Source organism: Hemiscyllium ocellatum, chromosome 42, assembly GCF_020745735.1.
Source record: "Hemiscyllium ocellatum isolate sHemOce1 chromosome 42, sHemOce1.pat.X.cur, whole genome shotgun sequence".
Lineage (NCBI taxonomy): Eukaryota > Metazoa > Chordata > Chondrichthyes > Orectolobiformes > Hemiscylliidae > Hemiscyllium > Hemiscyllium ocellatum.
Genome location: NC_083442.1, coordinates 37,006,575 through 37,023,117, shown reverse-complemented (window position 1 = coordinate 37,023,117; position 16,543 = coordinate 37,006,575). Strand labels below are relative to the sequence as shown.

At 42.3% G+C, this 16,543-nt stretch overlaps 1 protein-coding gene across 1 annotated transcript; it reads left to right on the top strand.

Moving 5' to 3' along the window:
* The first annotated feature begins 1,860 nt into the window (after nt 1-1,860).
* Nucleotides 1,861-16,540, top strand: larp6a (La ribonucleoprotein 6, translational regulator a). The gene is made up of 3 exons (XM_060853758.1): nt 1,861-2,307; nt 5,681-5,879; nt 15,010-16,540. The coding sequence occupies exons 1-3, from the start codon at nt 2,138-2,140 to the stop codon at nt 16,084-16,086; spliced, it is 1,446 nt and encodes a 481-aa protein (XP_060709741.1). The 5' UTR covers nt 1,861-2,137; the 3' UTR covers nt 16,087-16,540.
* The last annotated feature ends 3 nt before the right edge of the window (nt 16,541-16,543 follow it).

Here is a 16,543-nt window from a genome sequence, read left to right as displayed (position 1 = left end):
CTCCCACTTTCTCCAGGCACTGATCCCCACCTCCCACTTTCTCCAGGCACTGATCCCCATCTCCCTCTCTCTCTCCAGGCACTGATCCCTATCTCCCACTTTCTCTGGGCACTGACCCCATCTCTCTGTCTCTGTCTCTCTCTCTCCGAACACTGAAGCTATCAATCTCTATGAGTGTGCACATCTCTATGACTCTATGACTTTACCCACCAGAAAACATGTCCCTGACCTATACAAACCACCAAACAAATATCACCCATACTGTGATTCTTCCACCTCTCTGAAGATATGTGTTTTACAGGGATACAGGTCGATAGTATCTCTCCTAACTAAACACTCACCCAAGTCACCAGGATTCACACACAAATTTCAGCTAGCTATTTAATAGATGTGAACTTCATTAATTAACCCTCTCTCTGGCCAGACATTGGACCCATCGCTCTGACCCTCTCAACACCTAGACACTTGCCCTCACTCCATGGCCATCTACAGACAACAGACCTCATTTCCTGATGCTCTCTCTCTCACAGGACACTGACCTCAACTCCCCACCAACCCTCTTCTCTCCCCAGCCAGTCTCTCTTTCTCTTTCTCTCCCTCTCTCACACCCTCCGCCCCAACGTCCCTCCAGACACTGACCTCTCTCTCTCTCTTTCAGAACATTGATGCTCTCTCTCTCTCACTTTATCCAGTCAGTGACTCTCTTTCTCTTTGTTTCCCCATTCCGGGTGCTGATCCATATCTCTCTCTCTCTCAGACACTGATCCCCATCTCCCACTTTCTCTGGATACTGATCCCCAGTTCACACTTTCTCCAGACCCTGAACCCCATCTCTCTCAGAACTCTGTACACACAACATGAACCTCTTTCTCTCTATCTCCAGAAACCAACAACACCAAGCACCCCTATCCCTCTGACTGTGGCACTGATCCCCATCTCTTTCTTTCTCTGGATACTAATCCCCATGTCCCACTTTCTCCGGGCACTGATCCCCATCTCTCTCTTTCCCCAGACACTGATCCCCATCTCTCTTTCTCTCTCTCCGAACACTGAACCTATCACTCTATGAGTGTGCACATCTCTATGAATTCTTGACTTTACCATCACAATACATGTTCCTGATCCATACTACCCACCAACCAAATATCACCCATACTGTGATTATTCCGCCTCTCTGAACATATGTGTTTTACAGGCATACAGGTCGATAGTATCTCTCCTAACCAAAGACTCACCCAAGTCACCAGAAGTAACACATAAATTTCAGCTAGCTATTTAATAGATGTTGAACTTGATCAATTAACCCTCTTTCTGGCCAGACATTGGACCCATCGCTCTGACCTTCTCAACACCCAGACACTTGCCCTCATTCCATGACCATCTACAGACAATAGATCCAATTTACTGATTCTCTCTCTCTCTCTCTCACAGGACACTGACCTCATCTCCCCAACAATCCCCTTTTCTCTCCAGCCAGTCTCTCTCTCTCTACCCCCACCTCCCTCCAGACACTGACCTCTCTTTCGCTTTATCCAGTCAGTGACCCTCTTTCTCTCTCCCCATTCTGGGCGCTGATCCCCACCTCTCTCTCTCTCCGAACAGTAATCCCCATCTCTATCTTTCTCCGGAAACTGAGCCCCATCTCTCTCAGAACTCTGTATACACATGAACCTCTTTTTCTCAATCTCCAGAAACCAACACCACCAAGCAGCCCTCTCCCTCTGACGATGGCGCTTTCTGAGTGCAATGATGCTGGGGCGGTGGCCTGTGCCCCTCTGCTGCTGATTGGGAGACGCCGAGGCCGAGCCTCCTTAAGAAGCGGCTGTGTGCAGCCGCCGAGCCTCTGTCTGTTCTGATGTGCAGTTTGCAGAGTGCTTTCCTGCGGTGGGCTGTGTTCCTGCTGCCGCCTCCTCAGCGGGACTCGCTGCCGCACGGCGGCTTCATCTTCTGGGATAAGCCTAAACCCCAGGATCCATGGAACGGCCCGGGCCGGGCCCCGCCTCGGGGCGGGCGGAGGGAGGTTCCCGACAGAATCGGCCCGCCCTCGGTAGCACCATCCGGCCTGGGCCTCGGAGATACGGCTCCCCATCCGCCCTCTGCCGACCTCCGGAGCCTGGGGAACCCCGAGCGGTCGCTGATGGAAGACGCTACACTTTCCCGGCTGCAGGGGCCTGAGCCCCCCGGCTCCCAGCTCTCTCACCCCGGGGATGTGAGTCCTTCTCCCACCGTCCGAATTCAAGTGGCGCCGGCCGAGGAAGAGCTACTTAGCCCCGAGAAACCGAGTCGCAGCCGCGGGGAAACTTCCCGGTGAGGATAGAGGGGATGGGGCGGTGAGATGCTGGGCTGGGAGGGAGGGAGGGGGCAGTGAAGATGGAGCTGGCTGAGTTAGTCGCTACTACAGAAACCACTCCGTCTTATCACACACCCCGCCTTTATCTTGCAAGTTTTCTCCTTTTCAGGTCTTCATCCAATTCTTTACTGAAAGCCCAAAATGAATCTGTACAAGGCGGTCCATTCTCGATCCTGGCCTATTGCTATGTTTGTTTTAAAACAAACTGTTCCGCTGATTCTGCCAGCGGAATGGATTGAAAGTGGATGAAAAGGTGTGGGCTTAAATGGAAAAGGGGAATAGATAGTTCAAAACGAAAGGACAGTGAGAGAAATATCGCTTTTGATATGAGGACAAGCTAAAAGATACAATTTGATCAAACAGGAGCGAAACATTTAAAAATTGAGCGCAAGGTTCCCTGTAATGTAAGCGATCTTCGACACATTGCGGTCTGGATCCAGAAACCGCTGCTGCGCATAAACCTTGAAGGACCGCAGTGGCAAGAAATGATGTAGGGAACGTGGGTTGAGAATGTTCTTCATATAAACAAAGTATAGGGAAGAAATTGAGCGAGTTGCAACCGCAAATTCACCTTCAAGGCGAGAACATGGTAACTACTACAGAGACGGTTTCAAAATGATCAGGTCTAGAAATTAAATATACCAGGAGAAAATTCAGTGATAAAAGGTAATTGGAAATAACGAAGTCGAGAATCGAGGTGAAAACGATTTCTCACACAAATAGGTGTATTCAGTAAGTGTGCATTATGTAAGTACTAAAAAAACTTGTGCAACAATGTAGTAAAGGCTGCATAACTTTTGAGTACTTTGCCTTTCCTATAGGATAGGCGGACCAGCACATACCAAATATAGTCATTATTTGGAGACTATCACCTGATGAAGGAGCGTCGCTCTGAAAGCTAGTGTGCTATCAATTAAACCTGTTGGACTATAACCTGGTGTTGTGCTTTTTAACTAAGAAAAATAGGACCGTGTGCTCCCAGGCTCTTCTGCACCAATATATCTGCAACTGTTTGTACGCTAATGAGTTGGAGAGAGGAAACAAATGTTTAGTAGCCCGACTTGCAGGTGAGACAAATGTAGGTAGAAAGGTAAGTTGAGAGGGATACAAACAATTTGAGATATTAATAAGTTGTGTAAATGGGCAAAAAGTTAGTAAATAGAGTACAAACGGTGGAAAATCTGGTTACCTTTAGATGAACAATATAACAGAACATTATTTAAAAGAAACAAGCTTCAGGAAGCTGTAACACAGAGACTTGATGTTACTTGTGTATGAAATAACAAAGCTAGCGCACAAGTGAAGCAGGTAATTGGAAAGGCTAATTGAATTTTGGCCCTTATTTCAAAGGGCTGGAGTGGGACATCTTGCTACAAATGTTCGAGGTCAGAAATCACATGACACCAGGTTATAGTCCAAAAGAAATAGGAGTGGAAGCAAGGCCATTCAGCCCATCGCGTCCACTCGCCATTCAATCATGGCTGATGGGCATTTCAACGCCTGCACTCTCCCCATAATCCTTAACCTTGCAAAGAATTAAGGGATTAAGAATTTATCAATCTCTGTCCAACAGGTTTACTTGAAATCAAAGCTTTTGGAGCACTGCTCCTTAGTCAGGTGAAATTACATAAGTGGAATGTGATCTGTAGCCTTTCCAGGATCATCTCTGCAGACACTTGATGTCTGTTGATATGTATGATCATCTTGGAGATCCCCTCCACCTGATGAAGGGGCTATGTTATGAAAGCTTGTGGTTTCAAATAAACCTGATCAACTAAGACTTAGTGTCATGTGATTTGACTTGTCCACCCCAGTCCAACATAACATCACCACATCATGGCTAGAGCTGTATGCTGATGAGACCAATGTGGAGTACTGTGAACAATTTTGGTCTCTTAAAAAGAGACTTTCATTGGAGGCTATTCGGAGAAGATTCACCAGAATGATTGCTGGTATGGACAGATGATCCTGTGAGCAAAGATCTAATAGGTTGGGATTCTAGTCACTGGAGTTTGAAGAAGGACAAGTGATATCAATGAAACACAAGATTCTTCAGGGGCTTGACAGGGTAAATGCTGAGAGAATGTTTTCCATAATGTCTTGAGACCAAAGGGCCATGGCCTTAGAATGGCACCAAATTATAAACGATGAGGTATTTAAGTGTTAGGAATCTTTGGAACACCTTGTCAGGGAGTTGTAGGGGCAAAGTCCTCTGTATATTTAAGGGTGACATAAATTCTTGATCAGTAGGGTAGTAGGCAGGAAATTGGAAGAGTGTTGGATCAGCCATAGGCAGGCTGAACAGTCTATTCCTGCTTATTCTTATGGTCTTTAAAAGTTAACATGGTGGCATGTAATATTACAGTAATAGGAAGCGATGGACCAGATTTAGTTAACAAATACTTAGAATATTTCACTATTGGTGGTTCAATGCTCACTTCAACTGGATTGGAGAAAGACTAACTTAGGTAAATCTTTTGATGGGTAAAATTACTGCTCATTTGTATTCAGAACTGTTTTGGCATAACCACAGTTCTATTTGACAAAAGCAATAGCAGTTGATCATCTGAAGAGGTGTAGGCCAATATAAAACCAAAAAAAATACAAACCACTCTTGGCAATTGGAAAAGCAGCAAAAATGCAAAGGATAACCAAACGATAACTGGTGCAACAAATAGTATTAAACTTTTGCTAACAGTACAAAATCAACACCTTTTTATAACTAATTTAAATAAGAGGATGGTCAAGTGAAATGTGACCACATAAATTTGTAACTTTGGTAGTTAATGAAAATGAGGAATTCTGTATTTATAGGAAGGATGTCAATATGCTACATATCTGAATTTGTCCCTGAGTGCTGACAGCTTGGAAGTGATGGTTGGTTGTCTTTGAAGCAACTCTAAATCACAGTTTAAGTATAAAGTTGAATATTTAAGTGAAATAATTTTGTTTTTAACTTGAAACAAATCCAAAGAACTACAAATATTGGAAATCAAACAAACAAATTGATGGGAAAATGAGGTCTGGCAGCATGTGGTGAGAAAACACTTATGACCCAAGACATTAATTCTGCTTTCTATCCACAGATTCTGAAGGACTGGAATTTACCCAACAATTTTTCATTTTGTATTTGTTTAACTCTGGTAAACTGTGTTCCATTGTTGAGTATATTACAGACTTAAACTCAATTCTTTTTGGATTGGGAGTTGAAGTTTGGGAAACAGGCAGCAAAGCAGAGGTAGAAGTAGCCATGATCATATTGAGGTCGCAGGCTCAAAGGGTCAAATGGCCTACTATTTATCTTCTCTCATTCTCGTGTGCTTTTTCAAGTGCCTCATTCAGTGGAGCAGAGGATGAACTGGACATGAACTGGAGATCGCCTGAACCTGAGCTAATACAAAAACTAATTGCTCAGATTGAATATTACCTTTCTGATGAGAACCTGGAGAAAGATGCATTTCTTCTGAAACATGTGAGAAGAAATAAAATGGGATATGTCAGTGTTAAACTACTGACCTCCTTCAAAAAGGTATGTTTCAATATTGGAGAATGGTTGAGGTAAAATATTTTTTAAAATGTGATCAAAGTAGCAGTTTATTTTTGGTGATAAATACTGAACTGCACTCCTTAGACTGAAGTGGAATCTGTACACAGTACAAATGTAACTACTTGAATTAGGTTTTCAAGAATCTAGCTCTCCACTCGGGATGAATAATGTTGCATGCTATGTCACATTACCTCCACCGTACAGGGAAAAAAATTCTTTAATCTCAAGTCTGTACTGGTTAAAGACAAACACCTAACAATTCTAATCCCTCATATATGAATTAAGCTTTTGGATTGCATTAAAATCTTTGAATTTTCTTATTCTTGACTAAATCATTAACTCTGCCTGAAATGAGTGGGTGCTGGTGAATTTGTGTCCATGAAATGCCTTTCACAAATTTCTACAAATCAATGGGAAATGGTGGTCAGTGGTAATGTCATTAGGCAAGTAATTTAGACTAATGCTCCAGAAACGTTAGTTCAAATGTCACCAATGAGGTGGGGGGATTGAATTCAGTTAACCCGGAAAATAAAATTAGCCTTTAAATGCCAAACTTATTTGAATTGCATTCACCCAATGATTGCTTCCATTCAAAAAGACCATAAGACGTGGAGCAAAAATTAGGCCGTTCAACCCATAGTCTGCTCACCCATTCAGTCATGGCTGATAAGTTTCTCAACCCCATTCTCCTGTTTTCACCCTGTAACCCTCCATCTCCTTGACAATCAAGAACCTATCTATCTCAATCTTAAATATACTCAATGACCTGGTCTCCACAGCCTTCTAGGAGAAAGTGAGGTCTGCAGATCAGCTGAAAATGTTGCTGGAAAAGCGCAGCAGGTCAGGCAGCATCCAAGGAACAGGAAATTCGACGTTTCGGGCATAAGCCCTTCATCATTCCTGATGAAGGGCTTATGCCCGAAATGTTGAATTTCCTTCCTTGGATGCTGCCTCACCTGCTGCGCTTTTCCAGCAACACATTTTCAGCTCCACAGCCTTCTATGACAATGAATTCCACAGATTCACCATTCTCTGGCTGAAGTTTCTCTTCTGTTCTAGAAGGTGTTTCCTTACTCAAAGGCTGTGTCCTAGTCTCTCCTACCAATGGAAACTGTCCACAATATTCAATATGTTCCAATTTGAGCCCCTTCCCAACTCCATCGAATATAAATCCACAGTCCTCAAACATTGGAGGAGAAAGTGAGGACTGCAGATGCTGGAGATCAGAGCTGAAAGTGTTGCTGGAAAAGCACAGCAGGTCAGGCAGCATCCAAAGAGCAGGAGAATTGACGTTTTGGGCATGAGCCCTCATTCCTGAAGGGCTTATGCATGAAACGTCAATTCTCCTGCTCTTTGGATGCTGCCTGACCTCCTCAAACATTGTTCAGGTAAAGCTTTTCATTCCTGGGCCATTCCAGTGAACCTCCTCTGAACGTGCTCCAGGGCCAGTATATCCTTCCTGAGATATGGGGCCCAAAACTGTGCACAATACTCTAAATTTGGTCTGAGCAGAGCCTTGTACAGCCTCAAACTTTTATATTCAAGTCTTCAAAATAAATGTCATCATTGCATTTGCCTTCCCTGACTACTGACTCAACCTGCAAGTTTACCTTGAGAATCCTGGACTAGAACTCCAGTCTCTTTGAACTTTAGACTTTTGAATTTTCTCCCCATTTAGAAAATAGTCCATGCCTCCATTCTTCTTACCAAAGTGCATGACCTCCGACTTAGCCATGTTGTACTCCATCTGCCACTTCTTTGCCCATTCTCCTAACCTGCCCAAATGCTTCTGCAGTCTCTGTACCTCAATGTTACCTGTTCCTCTACCTATCTTTGCATCGTCTGCAAACTTAGCCAGAATGCACTCAGTTCCTTCATCTCGTTCGTTAATGTATAAAGTGAAAAGGTGTGGTCCCAACACAACCTTGTGGAACACCACTTGGCACCAGCTGACATCCTGAGAAAGACCCTTTTTATCCCTACCCTCTACTTTCTGCCAGACAGCCAAGCTTCTAAGCATGCTAGCACCTTATCAGAGGCCGCCTTGAAATCCAGATAGCTAATATCTATTGGCTCCCCTTGGTCTGACCAGCTTGTCCTCAAAGAACTCTGGCAGATTTCAGGCATGACCTCCCCTTGATGAAACCATGCTGACTTTGCCCTATTTTGCCATACACATCCAAGTATTCAGAAATCTCACCCTTCACAATGGATTCCAGGATTTGCCCATGACCAGGGTTAGGGAATTGGTCTGTAATTCTGACTTTTGCCTTACTCTCTTTTTAAACAAGGGCCTCATGTTAGTGACTTTCCAGTCCTCTGAGACCATCCATGATTCTAGTGATTATTGAAAGGTCAGCACTAACCCCTCAACTACCTTTTCAGTTACCTCCCTTAGAATTCAAGGGTGTAGTCCATCTGGTCCAGGTGATTTCTCCATCTTTAGGGCATTTAGTTTTTTTTTTTGAGCACCTTCTTGGTGATGGTCAACATACTCAGCTCTGCCCCCCTCACGCTCTTGAAGTTTTAGGATATTACCCATGTCTTCTACTGTGAAGACTGGCACAGTTAAAACTCTAACTTCAAAAAGTAGTATTCTAAAACACAAACTATGAACTCAATAAGTGCAACACTCTGCTCATTGAAAATATGCAGTAACATTTTACATGGAGTTTAGGGGACAGAACAGGATTTTGATTGCCATCTCCTACAAATACTCCTATTGAATTTCTTCAGCATTTTATCTGATTTTACCTTGATCATCCCTATACCAATTCAAAGTGGAAACATTTCAAATTCTCACATGAATGACTTAAATTAGTTGTAATCCTTTTATAAATTCAATGAATATTAATTGGTTCACAATGTCTTTATCTTTTCATTGGATGTGAGCATTGCTGGTTTTGCCAACATTTTGTCACCCATCCCTAATTCCTCAAGGTGGCAAAAATGTTACCTTGAACTGCTGCTGTCTGTCTGTCTGGTGTAAGTACATCCATAAAGCTAGAGGGAAATCCAGGATTTTGACTCAGCAACTGAAGGAATATTAAGTTATAGTTCCAAGACTGCGTGGTGTGGCTTCCTAGGGAACTTGCAGGTGGTGGTACTGCCACACCTGCTGTTCTATCCTCCTAAGTGGTAGAAGTTGTGGTGATATGTATTGTACACAGTGAGCAGTTACAGCTATTAGGTGTGATACTTAATTAGGAATATTTTAGTTACACTTCCGACAGTTTTTGGAGCTCTGACTTTGCAATTGATTCTCCAATCTTGATGGAATTTGCGTAACATTACATTTGACACGCATTTGGAAGGTCAATTTGTAATCTGATTCCAATGTTCTTCTGTTAGTGCACACCAGATTATTCAAACTCTGAAATACTTTTTCATCATTCCCTAATCGTTCAGTTACCATTTATTCCTACTTGCTCATTCATAACACTTCAATCTCATTAGGTATCCAAATGTTTCCTGCTCTGAATACCAGTGCCTATGGCCTTGACAGCCATCCTAAACTGATCTAGAATCGTACCCAATATCCAAGCTGACCCTTCAGAATCAGTAAATTTTAGGTTCCCCTACAGAAATGAAACATTATCATTTCAAAAATTAAAGGTGTAAAGAAGTTGAGGGTATCTTCAGGTTGTGAAAAGTGCAACATAAATAATTATGCTGTTAATGAAAAAGCCTTAATGAATTGGACAGGTTCTCCAATGGTGCAGGTGCCATAACATGCTTTGCAATTGAAAGCCTAAGGTTACAAATGTTAACTTTTTTGGAAATGAAATTTTATAATAGAATGTGAATTGCCTCCTATGTTGACTGTTCAAGAATAGGAGCAGAAATGTTCAAAAAGGATAGTACAGCACTGGACTTATTTCTACAATAGAATAAAAAGGGAGTGAATTTAATTTGGCATTACAGGGCCCTGTGACCACAGCTGCATCGGAGTACTTTTTATTCTCCGGAGACCTGGTTATCACTTGCTGACCAGTAATTATTGCCTTCCTAAGTTGCCCTTGAAGGCTACCTCCTTGAACTGCTGCAATCCACCTGGACCACATCTTCAGAAACACTTGGAAGTGAGTGTTGTGTAGATGACCAGAAAGTTATCTGGACTCCAAGGGTTACACCAAGAAACTTATAAAATCAAAATATAATGGGTGCTGGTGACTTAAAATATAGACTGCAAATGCTGGATAAACTCAGGTCTGGCAGTATTTGTGGAAAGAGAAACAGAATGAATGTATCAAATGATGTGGCTCTTCAGACCTTTCTGAAGCTATCAAATTCTTAACTGTCTCTCGACAGCTGCTGCCATACCTACTCAGTTTAACCAGCACTTAGTTTATATTTCAGATCTCCAGCCTTTTGTTATTGATAAAGTATAATTGCTGCTAGAAAGTACAAAATGAAGGTGTATTGAGAAAGCTGTTTTCACTGCTCAGGAAGTCTAGGATGAGGATGTAGTCTCCAAATAATGGGCCTTGAATAAAATTAGACAACATTTTTACACAGTGGAAAAATGGAACATTCTTCTTGAAACTGCATATTAATGCTAGGTCAATTTTTAATTCTAAATCAGAGATGGAATTTGCAGTAAAGTATTAAAGGTGGAAAAATTGTCTCCAGTCACTACCCTAATGCTAAATGAGTGAAATTCTTAGAGTACTTTGCATTGGTATTCTGACGAGAGGGAAAGGAGTGGTGTTGAGGTTGGGGATAGATGTTTGATTACTCTAGGTCAAGTTGGCATTACAAGGGAGGACTTGTTCGGTATTCTAAAAGGCATTAAGGTGGACAAGTACCCATGTCCAGGTGGGATCTATCCCAGGTTATTGAGGGAGGTGAGAGAAGAATAGTTGAGACTTGCAAACTTTCCACATTAGAGGAAGAAGTACTGGATGGCTTGAAACACATGTACATAAGTCCCCCAAACCTGATCAGGTGTATCCTAGAACTCTGGGAAGCTACGGAAGTGATTGCTCGGCCTCCTGCGAAATTTGTATCATCGATAGTCACAGGTGAGGTGCCGGAAGACTGGAGGTTGGCTAACGTGGTGCCACTGTTTAAGAAAGGTGGTAAAGACAAGTCAGGGAACTATAGACCAGTGAGCCTGACGTCAGTGGTGGGCAAGTTATTGGATGGAATCCTGAGGGACAGGATTTACACACGTTTGGAAAGGCAAGGACTGATTAGGGATAGTCAACATGGCTTTGTGTGTGGGAAATCATGTGTCTCAAACTTGATTTGAGTTTTTTTGAAGTAACAGGATTGAGGGCAGAAGTGATCTATATGGACTTCAGTAAGGCATTTGACATGGTTTACCATGGGAGACTGGTTAGCAAGGTTAGATCTCCCTGAATACAGGGATAACTCGCCATTTGGATACAGAACTGGCTCAAAGGTAGAAGACAGAGGGGGGTGGTGGAGAATTGTTTTTCAGACTGGAGGCCTGTGACCAGTGGAGTGCTAAAAGGGTCAGTACTGGATCCACTATTTTTCATTTACATAAATGATTTGGATGTGAGCATAAAAGGTATAGTCAATAAGTTTGCAGATGACACCAAAATTGGAAGTGTAGTGAACAGCGAATAAGGTTACCTCTGATCACAACAGGATCTTGATCAGATGAGCCAATGGGCTGAGAAGTAGCAGATGGAGTTTGATTTAGATAAATGTGAGGTGATGCATTTTGGGAAAGCAAATCTTAGCAGGACTTGTACACCTTTTAATGGTAAAATCCTAGGGAGTGTTGCTGAATAAAGAGACCTTGGAGTGCAGGTTCATAGCTCCTTAAAAGTGGAGTTGCAAGTAGATAGGATAGTGAAGGAGAAGTTTAGTAAGCTTTCCTGTATTGGTCAGTGTATTGAGTACAAGAGCTGGGAGGTCATGTTGCAGCTGTACAGGACATGGGTTAGGCCACTGTTGGAATATTGTGTGCAATTCTGGTCTCCTTCCCATCAGAAAGATGTTCTGAAACTTGAAAGGGTTCAGAAAAGATCAACAAGGATTTTTCCAGGGTTGGAGGATTTGAGCTACAGAGAGAAGTTGAATAGGCTAGGGCTGTTTTCTCTCCAGCATTGGAGGCTGAGGGGATGATCTTAGAGATTTATAAAATCATGAGGGGCATGGATAGGATAAATACAGTCTCTTCTCTGGGGAGGGGAAGTCCAGAACTAGAGGGCATAGGGTGAGGGGGGAGAGAGATGAGAGACCCGGAGGCAACATTTTCATGCAGAGGGTGGTAAGTGTATGTAATGAGCTGCTCGAGTAAGTGGTGGAGGCTGGTACAATTGCAACATTTGGATGAGTTTATGAATAGGAAGGGTTTGGAGACATATGGGTCAGGTACTGGCAGGTGGGACTAGATTGGGTTAGGATATCTGGTTGGACCAAAGAATCTGTTTCAGTGCTATACATCTGACTCTAACTGTGTAGCAGTGATAATAAAGGTAATTATAGACCAGTGAGCCTGATGTCTGTGGTTGGAAAGCTCCTGGAGAAGATATTGAGGGATAGAATGTATTCCCATTTGGAAGAAAATGGGCTTATCATGGTTTTGTGCAGGGAAGGTATGTCTTACCAACTTAATGGATTTCTTTTGCAGAAGTGACAAAGTTGATTGAAGGGCTGTAGATGTGTGGACTTCAGTACAGCATTAGATAAGGCTCCCATGTTAGACTGATGAAGTGCATGGGGTCCAGAGTGTACTAGCTAGATGGATAAAACTGGCTGGTCAGGAGGAGTCAGTAGTATTGAAAAATTATAGGCTGATAACCACTAAATTCCTGGAAGTGTAGGGTTAGATTAGAAGAAGTCAGCATGGATTTAGTAAGGGGAGCTTGTGCCTGACACTTGTTAGAATTCTTTGAACAGAAAACTAGTTTAGACCAGGGAAAACCAATGGATGTTATCTATCTGACTTCCAAAAGGCCTTTTTAAGGTGCCTCATGGGAGGCTACTGAGTAAGGTGAGAGCCCATGGTATTCAAGGTGAGTTACTGGCATGGATTGAATATTGGCTATTTGGCAGAAGACAGTTGGATAAAAGGTTCTTTTTTGGAATGGCAACCAGTGACAAGTGTTTTCCCACAGGGTTCAGTGTTGGGGCTACAGCTGTTCACTTTTTTATATAAAAAAAAAATCTAGATAAAGGGACTTGGGGGCATTCTGACTAAGTGGACAGGCAAGTGGTACTGAGGAGGTGGGGAGGCTGCAGAAAGATTGACAGTTTGTGGTCCAGGAAATGGTTAAAATTCAATGTGAGTAAATGCAAGATCTTGCACTTCAGGGAAAAATAATATAGGCATGGACTATTTTCTAAACAGAGAAAATTCATAAAGTCAAAGTACAAAGGGATCTGGGAGTGCTTGTCCAGGACACTCTAAAGGTCAACTTGCAGGTTAAGTGATTAAGTAAATGTAATGTTGTCATTTATCTCGAGGGTTGGAATATAAAGGCAGCAATGTGCTTCTGAGACTTAAATTTCTAGTTAGGCCCCAGTTAGAATACTATGTCCAATTTTGGGCAACACCCCTCAGGAAGGATAGACTGATACTGGAGTGTGTCCAGTGGAAATTCACATGGATGATCCCTGGGATTGTATTCATTAGAGTTTAGAAGGTTGAGGGGAGATCTAATAGAAACGTACAAGATGATAATGCATTGCTTAGAAAGGGTGGATGCTGGGAAGTTTTGTTAGGTGCAGAGACTATGACTCTCAAGCACAGCCTTGGAATTTTAGAGGGGGTTAATTTAGAAAGGAAATTGTTTCTTCAGCCAGAGTGGTGGGCCTGTGGAATTCATTGCCATAGAGCACCGTGGAGGCCAGGTCATTAAATGTCTTCAAGGCAGAGATTGATAAATTCTTGTTCTCCCAAAGAATTAAGGGCTACGGGGATAGTGCAGGTAAGTGGAGTTGAAATACCCAACAGCCATGATTTAAATGGCAGAGTGGACTCAATGGGCTGAATGGCCTGCCTTCCAATCCTATGGTCTAAGGGAGTTTCTGAAAATGGAGACCTGACCAGTGGTGGTCCACAGGCATCCATGCTGAGATCACTGTTGTTTTATGTAAGTGATCTGCAGGAAGGTAGAGGAGGTCTGATTAGTGAGCTTGCAGGTGGCACTAAGATTGGTGGAGCAGCAGATTATGAAGCGGACTGTCAGAATACAGCAGAATATAGATTGGAGTGTTGGATGGAGAAATGGCAGATGGAATTCAATCTGTACAAATGCAAGGTGATGCATTTTGGAAGATCCAATTAAAGAGCAAGCTCTACATAAATGGTAAGGTCCTGGGGAAAATTGATGTACAGATGTGTTCAGTTCCATTATTCCCTAAAGTTGACAATGCAGGTCAATAGTGGTCAAGAAGGCATAAGGCATGCTTTCCTTCAACAGATGTGGTATTGAGTACAAGAGTTGGCAGGTCATCTTAGTTGTATAAGACTTTGATTTGGCCACATTTGGAATACTGTGTACAGTTCTGGTTGCCACATTAACAAAAGGATGTGGATGCTTTGCAGAGGGTGCATTGGAGGTTCACAAGGATGTTTTCTAGTATGGAGGGTGCTAGCTAGGAAGAGATGTTGAGTAGGTTAAAATTATTTTATTATAAAGACAGGTTTGGGGGGGGCAGATTGAGGTCTACAAAATCAGGAGTAGGATAGACAGGGTGGATAGCAAGAAACTTTCCCCAGACTGGGGGACTCTGTTACTAGGGGTCATGAGTTCAAATTGAGGGAAAGGTTTAGGAAAGATAAGCATGGAAAGTTCTTTACACAGGGTGGTAGGTGCCTGGACCACATTACCAGTGGTAGTGGTATAGGTAGGTACGATAGCATCATTTAAAATGTATCTAGAGAATACATGAATGGGCAGAGGGAAACAGACCCTTCAAAAATAGGCAACAGATTTAGATAGACCATCTGGATCAGCACAGGCTTAGAGGGCCAAAGGTCCTGTGCTGGAATTTTTTTTCTAGTTAAACTACAGTATTGATAAGTTTCCTATCCTTGTAAAGCTGCAATTCTAGCTGCAGTGGAATCAGTAAATGATATAGTAAATTGTAGCCTTTCCACATCTCACTAAACTTTCACCTTTTGTAGGTGAAGCATCTCACTCGTGATTGGCAAACAACTGCTTTTGCTTTGAAGCACTCCGAGCTACTAGAACTAAATGAAGAAGGAAGAAAGGTGAGAAGGAAGACTGCTGTTCCCGTGTTTCCTAGTGAAAACCTTCCCAGTCGAATGCTGTTGATACATGACTTACACATGTGTCCAGAATTTCAATTCTTAAACCAAAATCACGAATCTGAACATGGAGGATCGCAAGAGAAGGTAATGGAGTATATATTAAAAGTATTTGGCTCATTTGGTACAATTTCTTCTGTTCGAGTTCTAAAGCCTGGAAAGGAGCTTCCTGCAGATGTGAAAAGATTAAGTAATCGGTATTCCCAGTTGGGAGTGAAAGACTGTGTAATTATAGAGTTTGAAGATGTTGAATCTGCAATCAAAGCACATGAAACACTCGGAAAAACGGAGGACATGAAAGTGGTGCTGATAGGAATGAAACCACCAAAGAAGAAAGTTGTGAGAGAGAAAACCAAAGAACCTGAAGATATTGACAAGAATGGGTCAAAAAGCAAATCCACCAATAAGCGAGTTGAGGAGCTGCAGTACATGGGTGAAGAGTCCTCTGCATATAGCTCATCTGAAGCTGAAAGCAACCCTGCATCACCCATGCTGAGCCGTAAGCTTAAACCTAATAATCAGCTGAGCCCCAACTTCTATCAAAATCATCTGAGCCCCAACGTGTCACCTCGATCTAGCCCATGGAATAGTCCACGTTCAAGTCCTTCAATACAGCGTAAAAACACAATTCCCTGTAAATCTACACTTGCTGTCGATTCAAAACTCAATGTTGTAACTTCTGAAATTGCAAGTAAGTGGACTGACTATTCATCTGACAGTAGCAATACACCATCAGGCAGTCCATGGGTACAGAGACGAAAGCAAGCACACGCATTATCACATGAGAATAGTCCTGTAGATAGCCCTATGCTTACCCGAAAAATGCATAATGCAGGTGGACTACCACGAGGAGTAATGCGTTTGCCCAGAGGGCCAGATGGTACAAAAGGATTCCAAACTCATGCTGAAAGGAATAAGCCACTTGTAATCTGATATGCTATTTTGCTTCTGTTCCCTATAATGTACAATCTTGCTATCCTTTAGAATAACTTGATATGTATACTATTATTGAAAATGTTATACCAAAAGTAATGGGATCAAAATGAATTTCCTAAAATTTGTACCTTTTGCAGTGATGAACTGCAGTTGTATTATTTGCCAGTATTTTGGAAAGTATTCTAACTTTTTTTGTTTGAACTTTTTGTTCTGCAAGACAAGTGGAAGCTTTCTAATTCAAGATGAAACGAGTGGAAGAAGAAGTATTAGGTTGCAACACAAATTAAAGGAGCCACAAAAAAAAATAGTTGGCTAACTTGACATGAGAAAGTCAGCTTCTGGTTGGTTAATAGCTTTAAAACCTGAGCTGTGCTTTGAACAAATAAATACAAAGTTTTTGCCTTGTGTGTTGGTAGTCACATTTAGACAAAGGCTGTGTTACTGTTACAAATAA

Excerpts from the sequence above, each read along its gene's own strand:
- larp6a (XM_060853758.1), top strand. The coding sequence starts at position 2,138 with ATGGAAGACGCTACACTTTCCCGGCTGCAGGGGCCTGAGCCCCCCGGC. Across the intron at positions 2,308-5,680 it reads AGCCGCGGGGAAACTTCCCG|TGCCTCATTCAGTGGAGCAG; the intron begins GTGAGGATAGAG and ends TGCTTTTTCAAG. Across the intron at positions 5,880-15,009 it reads TACTGACCTCCTTCAAAAAG|GTGAAGCATCTCACTCGTGA; the intron begins GTATGTTTCAAT and ends CACCTTTTGTAG.